General features: G+C 38.6%; 1 protein-coding gene across 2 annotated transcripts in view; it reads right to left on the minus strand.

Moving 5' to 3' along the window:
• Positions 1-12,114, minus strand: part of CACNB1 (calcium voltage-gated channel auxiliary subunit beta 1) — an 85,098-nt gene extending 72,984 nt beyond the window's left edge. For both annotated transcript variants that reach the window (XM_070728857.1, XM_070728856.1), the window contains exons 1-2: positions 11,941-12,114; positions 7,539-7,625 (exon numbers count right to left, since the gene is read on the minus strand). In XM_070728857.1, the coding sequence (XP_070584958.1) occupies positions 7,539-7,625; positions 11,941-12,027 (174 nt within the window). In that variant the 5' untranslated portion in view covers positions 12,028-12,114. The remainder of the gene's footprint in view (positions 1-7,538; positions 7,626-11,940) is intronic.
• Positions 12,115-12,389: the final 275 nt, after the last annotated feature.

Here is a 12,389-nt window from a genome sequence, read left to right on the forward strand (position 1 = left end):
ATCCCTTGTCTCTGTCTTAATAAACAGAGACCTTCTCAGAGGGACCCAAGCAATTTCTATTCCAGAGCCTGGACTAAATCTAAATTGAAATATGTTTCTCCTATTTGGTTTATAAATGTTTTTATAGATGCTTCACTTCTGTCTTTCCAGACACTCAGCAAATGGAGAATTGCTATAGCAACCTCATTGCTTCCCTGTGCAATAGAAGAAATGTTTTATGTTTATTTTTAATTTGCTACGGCAAGAAACTGACAAAGCAGCTCAGACAGACAAACATGAACAGCAAAAATATTGTAGTGGTGCAAATGCTGGCTCTTTGATCTCAGATGATAGCTTGGAGGATGTAATACAACCATCATCATAAAATATTTTTTTAAGTGTTTGAATCATACAAAGCAGTACTATAATGTTATTTATCTGGGTTTGACTGAGCATCACTATGATTTGCAAATCCTCATTTACAGTTTTGTGTTACACACAAACAAAACCACAGGCTTTCTTAATGAAGTTATAGTTTGCTTAGTGAACAAGGTGAACCAATTTTCTGTGCACATTCATACCTTCTAACAAATAGGTAACATTATCCAAGATGTTGGTATATTTTAACAAGTAAGCATTCTCCTAAGAGATTGGGCGGCATACACGTCAAATAAATAAGTCAAATAAGTAAAATCAGAAGTAGATAATTGTGTTCTTCTCTGATTATCATATAGGCTTTGTTTGTTGTTTGTTTAGCAACTGCTCAAGACAATATCAATCCTCAAGACAACAATGATATTTGTGAATATTACAATGGCTACATTATTTTAGATGGGTGAGAAGATAAAAGCTATTACAACACTGTAAATATTATTATTATTTTATTTTTTTATTAACCGAATTTATATGCCACCCTTCTCCAAGGACACTCCAGTTTGGACATGACGGAAAAAATGTTATCTCAGCTGGAAAACACAAAGGAGTTAAATCTATAACTCGTTCATTGAAGGCTAATAAGTTACTTCAGAATAAGTTGTCTCCGGAAGCACACTTTCATCAGACCAATGTGTTTGTTATTGGGATTCTAAACAAGCAAAGAAAAAACAGTTTCTTCTTTGTAGAGCTCTAAAATATGAAGTACTGTATTAACTTTGCCAAAAGAGCTATATAGAAGTTTTTTCTTTCTATATAGCTGAAGAATCTTTGTCACATTTTGTGAGCTTTCTCATATTTTCATTGTATGTATGTATGTATGTATGTATGTATGTATGTATGTATGTATGTATGCATGCATTCATTGAAAGGCTACCTTATGCTAAATTAATCCTTCCCTATAGTAACATCATGGACATACATTTTCCCTTAGGTACGAATACTGTATACTATTTCCATGATTAATTCCTTATATCTCATATATCAGTTTCCTAAGCTAATACACGTAATAAAAATGGCATTGTTATTTTACATCATGACCTTGTGATGTTTATAACAAAGTTTGATGAAAAATTTAAAAATATTTGAAGTGGCCCTTAAATATAGCTTCACAGATATATATTGAATAAATAACGGGACTGAGTTATGTCATTTTGTAGAATACTGCTAAAGCATTCACCTAGGCATTATTGCATATGCTTATTTAAAAAGAAGCAACATTTAGTAAAAAAAAAGAAGACAGAATTAAGCAATATTTAAATATCTGGTAGACTATATGGCCAACCGTAATAATAGAAAGATAGCTTTGCTTAGAACAGCTTACATCCTATAATAATTATTTTAATATTATTAAACAACAGCATCTCTATATCCCAAGTACTCGCCAAATGAACAAAAAAGTATTTATTTATTTATTTATGATTTGATTTGATTTGATTTGATTTGTATGCCGCCCCTCTCCATATCAACTGACGGTTCGGTATGGATTTATATGGGCTTATAAAATTCTGACATTATTAGATCTGTAATTGATTTTTTTACTTTAATTAAAAATGAGTAAAATACAGCAGTTGTAATTTCTTTGGAAATTAAAAACTGTTGTTATATTATTTAGGGTGTTTCTTACATGCTTTACTTTTGGTTTCTCCAAAATGTTATTCTTTGGTTTAATATGGTTTATTTAACCCACAAATAACAAATATTATTTATTTATTAATTGATTAATAAATTTATAAAGCTGCCCATCTTACCAAAGGTGACTGGGCAGTACACACCCATAGATAAATCAAAACATATAAAAACAGCAAATACAAAGCTAAATAACAATATTCCTAAAAACCCATATATAGAAACATAAACGAAGGAGAATTTTAAAAAGGACTTCACAACAGGGAGCTATCAAGACAAATCTCCAGTTCCACAGTAACTCAGGCCTGGGTAAATAACCAGATATAATAATTATAATTTATTAGATTTGTATGAATAACCAGATATGAGAGCCTTTTAGGAGATCAAAAGCATTCTCTGAAGATAAAGTGGAATAGGCGACATAATTGGGTAGAAGTAATCACTCAGATAGTCTGGTCCTATGCTATGAAGGGCATCAAAGGTTAAAATTTGCACCTTGAATTGGATATGAAAGTAAACTGGCAACCAATGCAACTTGCAGAACAGAGGTGTAACATCTGCTATTCTAGGAATATATGTGCATTGTCCACAATGCTATGTTCTGTATCAGTTGATGCTTCCAGATATTCTTCAAGGCCAGCACCATATAGAATGCATTGTAATAATCTGTAGGACATTAGGACATGAGGACTATAAAAATGACTTGCTGATCCAGGAACAGGCACAACCACACCCAAGATGAAGCTACCTGGGGCCCTCTCTGCCACAACTGCCTATTGCTCATTTTAGGAATTGAGAATCTAGATCAGTGTTCCCCAACCTTGGCAACTTGAAAATATCTGGACTTCAATTCCAGATCGCTGGCTGGGGAATTCTGGGAGTTGAAGTCCAAATATCTTCAAGTTGCCAAGGTTGGGAAACACTGATCTAGAGGATTCCCAGGTTGTAATTTGGTTTTGACTTGGGTAATGCATCCAGCCCTAAAGATGGCAGCTGTAATCTGTTCTTGTTCCAGGTAATGGATTAAGACAGTTCTGACACTGCTTAATTCATCAGGGGGAAAAGTTGTACAATATAATTAGCATACGGATGATACTACACTCCACGGTGATGGATGAGTTCATTCTTAGGCCTCATATAGATGTTAAAAACGATTGGGGGAAAAAATCACCTCTCTAATAAAAATTAATATTAAACGTGTGCCCTTTTTTTAGATACATTGTTTGGTTGTGGTTAGGGTTGCTTAGAAGGATCAAAATCAATAAGACGGCCAACAGAGCAATGCGATGCAGACTCTGTTTTAGATGTATGTCAATGTTGCTTCCAAGTATAAAAGGGGTGGGGCTTAAATCACAAGCTCTGTCCACCATCTTGCTGATTTTGACGCTACCACCTTTGCCTGACTGGTTATGAAATATGATCAAAGATGCTCTTTTTTAATTTACATCTTATTTTAAAACTTCTCCCAAGTGCTAGTATGTCTTCTGAAAGTATTAAAGGAATTACACAAGGAGTGGGTTGATAGAACATAAGATTTTGCTTTATATTTATATATTAAAAAATTATGAATGGGCTTCATATCATATACTGTATATTATATGGAGTTTGACATCACAAATGTTTATAACATATGAAGAAGATCTATTCATAGTGTATAAAGAAAATTTATCCATAATAAATGGAGAAAATCTAACCTTGTGTTGGCTGGGAATTTAAAATGACTTGATGTATGTACTTGATCATTAATAAATGTTTGTTCATTCAGTCAGATCATTCCTCCTTATAATCTGGACTAGGTCTTTAGATTGTAAACGGATTCCTTCTTTTGCCTTGGAATAAATTTTGTTTGTAAGTTCTCTCTGTTAGTAGATTTTAATTTATCCTCTACCTTGATACAAATGAATAAAGATCTAGACAGAGAGTCTATAATTGTTTTGTGTATGTGGACTGAGATAAATGTAATTCAGATAAATTTAGTTCCAAGGTTGATTTTTATTTGGAAATTCCTAGTTTTGTTCCATTAAATTACTTTAAGCAAATATATGGGTGACTAAATATATTTCTTTGGCAAAACATGCTGTGATGTTTAATTATGACATTTGCAATGATCTATTGAGAAATTAATTTTCCATACTTTTTCAGGATTATTGTTATTTATTTTAGGCTCAAGTGCTAGTTTGAATAAGGAACTGGAAATTCAGAAATTCCTCTGTGGATTCATCTTGAAAGTTATTTTGTCCCTTTAATACTAGGAAGTACTGAGATCCTTGTTTATGGGAGAATCACTTTAGATGCCTACACTTAATGACACAATGTTTGCATGGAAAATATTGGGTTATTGGCAGTGATGGGCTCCTACGGGAATGGTCAGGAACGTAGTTACGGTAGCAAAATTTTGAGCTCCACCCCAGAGCACCCAATTTGCACTGAAAGATGTTGAAACAAAATGCATAAGCCACGGCCACAGTGTGGTAGTAAAAATTTTGGTAGGCCATCACTGGTTATTGGGTTTATGACATTTTATCCATAAAAAGCAACTATCATAAAAAACATAGAACTAACGAGAATAAGCAGCGATAACAATTAACTAGCGGAACAACTTGCCTTCAGAAATTGTCCTCATCATTGGAAGCTTTTAAAAAGAAACTGGACACCCACTTGCCTACAATAGTACAGGGGGTCCTGCTTGAACAGAGAGTTGAACTAGAAGACCTCCAAGGTCCCTTCCAACTCTATTATTCTGTTATTAGTAGATAACCTTAGAGGAAAAATGGGTCTATGTAAAATAGATCTTTCATTATTATTTTGAATCAACTCAGTTCAGTTGTTTTAAAAATTATTGATTTAAAAAAGCAAATTTATGTTACTTGACAGATTAGGATTTAGTTTTTTGGACTAACTGATCCATTTGATATTGTAGTTTTTGATGTGTTAGTGTGGTGGGAGGTTTTGCAGAGATTTAGTAACGTTCCTAAGCCAGTAGCCTATTTTGTACAAGGTGAAAGAAATTGGTGACATTGATATGACCTGGAAATCTAGATGTTCTAGAGCTCAACTGATTAGCGTTCCCTTGCATTAGACAAAATTCTGTTGCAACTTGTGTTGTATAAATGACATCACCTGCCTTATTGTTATCATCTGAAACTCAAAATCCTCACATTTTCAAGAATAACAAGAATAACACAAACGTCTTTGAGAGCAAGGTTTCACTGTAAATATTGATGTGACCTCTGGAAGTATGAACATCCTATTTTGATAAATCAATGGAACATTGTCATAATACTTGGGTCGCAAATTTATAGTCTCCAAACCACAGAATATCTTGCTGCTGCTGCTTCAAAATTGTGATAATATTTTTCACTGTTTTAAGGTAGAAATACATTAAAATTACAGCATGTCCTACAGTGGGCTTCACAAAGTTTCATCCTGAAAACCTTGAAACATGTCTCCTCTCCAGCATAGTTTAGGAACTCAGAAAAAAATTGTATTTGGCTTATCACCATGTGTGACCCAACTCTTTGTTCATCATCTCAACATAAAATACTTTTTCCTTCTGCCTCTGTTGCTTTGGTCATTTAGATCCTTCATATACTGAAGGGCAGTGATGGCGAACCTTTTTTTCCTTAGGTGCCAAAAGAGTGTGCATGCAAACTATAGTGTATGCACGAGTACCCACACCCATGATACAATGCCTGGCGAGGGGAAAAGTATCTTCCCTTCCCCACAAAGGGCCTCTGGAGGTTCGTGGGCCCAATAGGTTCGTGTTTCTCCCTCTCCAGGCTCCAAAGGCTTCCCTGGAGCCGTGTGGAAGATAAAAATGCTCTCCCCATCCCCCAGGAGGCTCTCTGGAAGCAAAAAATGCTCTCCCAGAGCCTCTGTGTGAGCCAAAAATCAGCTAGCCAGCACACACATGCACATTGGAGCTGAGCTAGGACAATGGCTCGCGTGCCAGCAGATATGGCTCCATGTGCCACCTGTGACACCCGTGCCACAGGTTCGCCATCACTGATTTAGAGCATGCCAAATTTTTCACCTTTCAATTTCAGAACATTAGGAGTGTTCAAAAGTTGTTACATGCCTTGAAGATTATAAATATATTTTGGTTACTTTAATATAATTTAGATGTGCTTGGTAAGTAACTGCATAAATATAAGAACTTTTTAACATTTTGTTTGTTTCATTTGAAGTGTTCCATTTCATAGACCCAAACTTTATAACTATTCAAGATTCAGTGCTATTCAGTCAAAGCAGCTTTTTCTCAGGTCCATAAATAGAGGATTACAGTCCACATTCCAAACTGCCATTTGCTGCTGCTTTATTTTCAGAGCACTTTATGAAAAGAGACCTAGGACTACAGACCAGGGCTGTCAAACTTCCAGCCCGCGGGCCAGATGCATCACAGGCTGGCCACGCCCATGCCCAGTTTAGCTTTATCTTTAATCAGTGTTGTGACTGCCATCTTGACTTCTTTGGCCACATCCTGCAGGTTGAGCAGTCTCATGGGGACATAGCAGAGAAACGTTGCTGAGATTTGTTTGTGCCATGGCTAGGTAGAAATGAAGAAAAGCCCCATGACTGAATTTAGAAATATGCTCACCACAGAATATACCATATTTTCCCCAAAATAAGAACCTGTCTTATATTTTCTGAATCCAGAAATAAGGTGTTGGCCTTATTGCCATGCACTCAAAAGCCCAATTGGACAAGGGGTATCTTATTTTGGGCAAAATAGGGTACCAACCCCCTTATGGCCAAGCATGGAGTTTATAATTTAAGAATATATATTTAAACAAGAGAACCAATTGGTGTACAGTGTTCCCTCGCTTTTCACGGGGATGCGTTCCAAGACCATCCGCGAAAGTCGAATTTCCGCAAAGTAGAGATGTGGACGTAAATACACTATTTTTGGCTATGAACAGTATCACAAGCCTTCCCTTAACACTTTAAACCCCTAAATTACAATTTCCCATTCCTTTAGCAATCATTTAGATTATTACTCACCATGTTTATTTATTAAAGTTTATTAAAAAAATATATTTATTAAAGGCGGACTAAAGTTTGGCGATGACATATGACATCATCGGGCGGGAAAAACCGTGGTATAGGGGGGTAAACCGCAAAGTATTTTTTTAATTAATTTTTTTGAAAAACCGTGGTATACACTTTTCGCGAAGTTCGAACCCGCGAAAATTGAGGGAACACTGTATATTTAAACAAGAGAACCAATTGGTGTAATGATGAAAGCACACCAGGTTAGAGACAAGGAGTTCTAATATAAGCCATGGCAAAATATTTCACAAATGCAAGCACCTAGTCCATGCAGTTGACAGGATTCAAAACTGAGTGGAAGGCAAGTCAGAAAGACAGAAAAACAGCAAACTACAGTTTAGCATGACATTAACCCAAGCCTTTAATTTCTAAGTCATGGATTTAGTAGTGGTCCCCTGCCCATCTTCCTTTCAAACATAATTCGTGCTCTCTTTTTCGGTTGCTCTTACCTGCCTGACGAAGCTGTTTGACGTTGTGTCAGAAGAAGTACTGCCATCAGAGCGTTTGAAGCGGTTCTTCCTTTTGCTATACTTCCCCTAATGAGAAAAGCATACAAAGGTCAAGAAGTAGCACGGATTCAGAAAAACATATGGAAATAGGTAAGCAGGTGACCAAAAGCATAGATACACACAATGCTGTAGTAAAGCTATACTCTAATCCAGCAGGGGGATAAATGTAAACCCCATCTTCAGACAGTTGAATAACATGTTCCATATTTTTTAACTCAATGTTTCTCAACCGTGGTAACTAAGTAATGTGGATTTCAATCAGTGATGGGCTCCAACGGGTATGGTCAAGAACACAGTACCGGTAGCAAAATTTGGAGCTCCACCCCAGAGCGCCCAATTTGCACTGAAAGATGTTGAAACAAAATGCATAAGCCACGCCCACAGTGTGGTAGTAAAAATTTGGGTAGCCCATCACTGATTTCAATTCCCAAAATTCCTCAGCTACCATGCTACAGATTTTCAGACAATGAATGCTGCAGATGCTATTAGTATGTATGATTGGTTTCTTAAATTGGTTTTTTTTAAAAATTAACTTAAATATTAGATTTGTTTACATTGTATTATTGTTGTTGTTAGCCGCCCCGAGTCTACGGAGAGGGGCAGCATACAAATCTGATTAATAAAAAAATAAAAAAATAATATTACATGCTGCAGAAAACATTGTTTCACCCAAATTCACTTGTTTTTGAACAAGACACAATGATCTGATTCACAAATAACATTAAATCCTAAGTCCTGATTCACAAACTTCAGGAGTATGGCAATTTACTCACTAAACAAACTCTGCTATGTAAATCTTATCACAAAGTTCTGTTGCAATGCTATTACCTCTCTTATATGTAAAGTAAAAATACAAAGCATTAAAAAAAACAATAACCTAAAAGCAAATTCTTTGAACCTTAATGACATGTGCCACCATTCCACTGCTTTTGTTTTGACAGTAAATTCATACTAGTAAGCACAAAACGTTGAGTCTACAAGTGTTGTCTCACATGCCATTGTAACTTTAAAAAGAACTATGGTAGAAAAACACATGCTTTTTTAGATGCATTATATCAGGAATTCTGCATTGGGGGAATCCTTTAGTGGCTTGGACTATAAATACCTGTCATCCTCACATGAAAAACATAAACAAAAGGTGGGACTTTGTTATAAGGCAGAGGTGTTCAAACTTGGCAACTTTAAGACTTGTGGACTTCAACTCTCAGAATTCTGGGAGTTGAAGTCCACAAGTCTTAAAATTGCCAAGTTTGGGGAGCCCTGTTGCAATTGCCATATTTACTTTTTTTGTTGCCTTTTTTTTTGGTCAATATAACAGTTTAGGAATAATTTCAACATGGTGCCTTCTTTAGGAAAAGTTAGGAAGACTTGGCCCAATTATCATAACCAACATTCTTCATTTTTTTTTCCAAGATGAGAGATGAAGATTGATAGTTTATTGTTTTCCAGGTCTCATCAACCAGATACCTAATCCAGTTTAAGAAGGTAAGCTGTGAACTGTCAAGTGTCCATGTTCTTTAACAATAAGCCTTTAAAAAAAAAAAAAAATCAGTCGGGATCATCCAAAACAAAGCTGATTTATCAAGACTGTGGGAAAGCCTACTGAGAGGATAGTGAATAATTTTCTGAGCATTTGAGGATCAATATTACACTATGGATGACATAATCCAATCAGAAGATTATTGAGCAGAAAGAAGTCAGGGGGAGTTAGTGCAAGTTTCATTTAAGGGAATTAATATGTTCTACTAAAAGTAAAAAAAGAAAAGAGGGCTCTTCTCCTTCCATCCATGTAACCATAAGCAGGAAGACGCCTTGCTTACCCTCCAGATATTTGCTGGTCGGTTAATTCTTACAGCCACTACAGTTATAACCTGTGGATTTTTCTTTCCATAGCAAGCTAGCAGCACCAAGTTCCTTTTTTACGAGAGAGGATATCAATTTAAGCTTCCTTCCTTCACCTGCTTCCAAGAATCATGCCTCTGTCCAAACCCCGAGGGAGAATGTTCCCTCCCACATGAACCCACCCTTTGCACTGATCCTGAGAAGGAGGGAGGAGGAACAAACCAGGAATGAGCCAGGCGCTTCCCAAGCATGTCTCCAGAGAGAGAGAGAAAGAGAACAGCTGGTTGAGGACAAACCCATTGTTATTAGGCCTCCACAGACGTGGTTCTCGTAGTTCTATGGCCAAGCCGGGCAGGAAAAGAGAGTTAAGGCTGGTATTTTTAGGCTTTTCCTCTCCCTGTTCTAAATCAGGCACGTGCGTCACTCATAGCTGCAATACGCAGTCGGGGTCCAACACGTGGAGGACCACGAAGAGCAGGACAAAAGAATTGCCAGAAGGTGTTTTAGCTCCAAAGAGCCCACTTCCATCTCTGATAGGCTACCTGCATGAGGTTCATCCTTCAAAGGGCCACACATAGAAAAAATCTAAAACAACATCTTAACATTCCATTTGATTCTTTCATCAAGGGGAAGTATTGGAGCTTCTATGATCTTATCAACTTGATCTCTGTCTGTCTCCCTTCTCCTCCCTCTAAGATCTACCCTTTATCTTGAAATGTTTGAAAACTCTTGACGTTCGTAAGTGAACACAAGAAAATGGATATTTTCTATCATTGGGACCATTATCAAAGAATTCATGTAGCTCAACCTTTTCTATTAAAATATTCTACCACTGAGTTCTATTTCTCTCATTATCCACATACATCACAATGAAGAGTACGGCGGCTTTGCCAACTTCCACTGCCTGTCTAGATTTATTAATATTCAATATTTCTCTCTTCTCTTTTGCTCATCAAAGCCACAGTACAGCAGTTTCTGAGAAACCTTCATTTCCAGTCTGGGCCAATACTTTACTCCTTTAAAAAGTGGCTGGTGGATAAAAACACTACCTATTTTCCAATAATCCACAGGGTAAATATTGTTTCAGGAGCTTTTTTAGCTAAAATTAGCAGCTAAACAAACATTTAGCAATAGTCAATATGGTGTCATTATGCCGTAACTGTTAGGAGATATTGAATATAAACTCCTTGCTTTGAAAAGTTAAAACACAGGAGTAGAAGATTATGGGAACAAAGTCTAACACACCTGAAAGGATGAACAATGCAATCAAATTATCTCCCCCCAAATTAGGATATTTCATCCATGCATCTTGTTCTATCCTGAAAGATAAAATATATTTCCATCATTCTGTCAATTCTTATCTATCCGAAATTCTTAGATTCAATTTCCTGGCTGAAGTAGCTGAAGAAGCCTAGGAGAGAAAATCTTTATTACCAAGTCTCAGGTTTTCTTCATAGCTAGATATATAATTTAATTATCGTTATTGAGATCCCGACAAATATATTCCCATATAAACTGGGGGGGGGGGCGGTCATTACTAATTCTGAATCTTGATTTCTATTTGAGAAGGAAGTCGGATAAAACATCTGGACTTCAGGGTCCAACAACGGTGGACATTTAATTCCCAGGCCACTTTCCTGATCACAAATGGCCGGAAATTCTGACACATCTAGTAATCAAGGGCTAATGGACTTCAAAAGTCCTCCTTGGAATCAGCCTGAGGAGCTTCTCCTATTACCAGTCTCAAAAGCATCTTACTCTTAACAAATTGGGGGTTGAGTCTTGGAGATGGGAGGGAGAGGAAGTGCTAAGAAAATATGAAAAGGCTCAAACACAAGATCAAGTGTATCCTCCCCTCCCTGTGAAATTCAAGGACCGACAACAGGGTGATTTTCCACTTTCAGTCTGGTCTGAAAGTGCCCCCGCCTGCCGTTGGCTTTGGACAGGTTTAGGGATCGCAAAGGAGAAGAATAGGGCCTGAAGCTGAGCGGCCCTTCTCACCGGACCAACAGGATCCCCGAAGCCCCCCACACCAACCGTCCCTGCACCTCCTTCGATCCTACTCAGTGAATTGCATCTCAGCACCCGTCCCAAAGAGCCTGGCATTCCTGGGTGGCCGGCAGTTCAAGATAGAGGCAGTAGAGACGATCAATAGAAGCCCACAACATGCCCTTCCACCCCATCCTCTTCCAGCAAAAACATCTCCCTCAGTTACGTGCTAGATTGGGGGGAATGAGGATAATTCAGCTCAGAACATGGGTGCCTCAGCCCGGATCGGATCTTGCAAGATCCCCCCGGTAGCATCCACTGGATCTCTCTACTCCCTCCTTCTCCCGCCGCCGCGATTCTTCCGATTTTCCTCCCCGCCCCTCCTTTCTTTCGGACACGATCTCCACGTCCAAAGTTTCCCACATCGCAGCCCAGCTGTCCTCCGCCTAATGGACTGCGAGGCGTCCGGCCGGTGCAAGCCGGCTGAAGAGCGAAGCTGGCGGTTACGCACCTGGAGGCCAGGGTTGTCTAAGACCTCCATTTGGATGTCTTGGTTGGAGCTGTAAGGTGTGCGTGACATGCCGCTGTCCTGCACCATGGAGACGCCTGGGCTGTCGGCTGAGCTCACGCCGGACTCATGGTGAAAGCCGGGGAAGATTGCCTGCCGCCTGCCCAAGGAGCCGACCACCAGCCTCCTCAGACCCGTAGCCTCGGCATGGCCCCTCCTGACGGCTAAGATGAGCTAGCAGGGCCCCCTACGCGCGCGCCGCCGCCGCCGCCTTGGTGATGGATGAGCCCAGCGTTCCAATCATAGGGCATCGCCTACGTGCGCCTCCTGGCAACTGGCAAGGGCTGACTGCTGCCTTCGGCTCCCCAGAGGAAGGAAGAAGGGGTGGGTGTGGTTTGAGTCAAAGTGGGGCCGAGCAGATGGCGGGGAGGGGAGGGGAAGATGGAAGCTCC

Source organism: Erythrolamprus reginae, chromosome Z (genome assembly GCF_031021105.1).
Source record: "Erythrolamprus reginae isolate rEryReg1 chromosome Z, rEryReg1.hap1, whole genome shotgun sequence".
In the NCBI taxonomy this organism is placed as follows: Eukaryota; Metazoa; Chordata; class Lepidosauria; order Squamata; family Dipsadidae; genus Erythrolamprus; species Erythrolamprus reginae.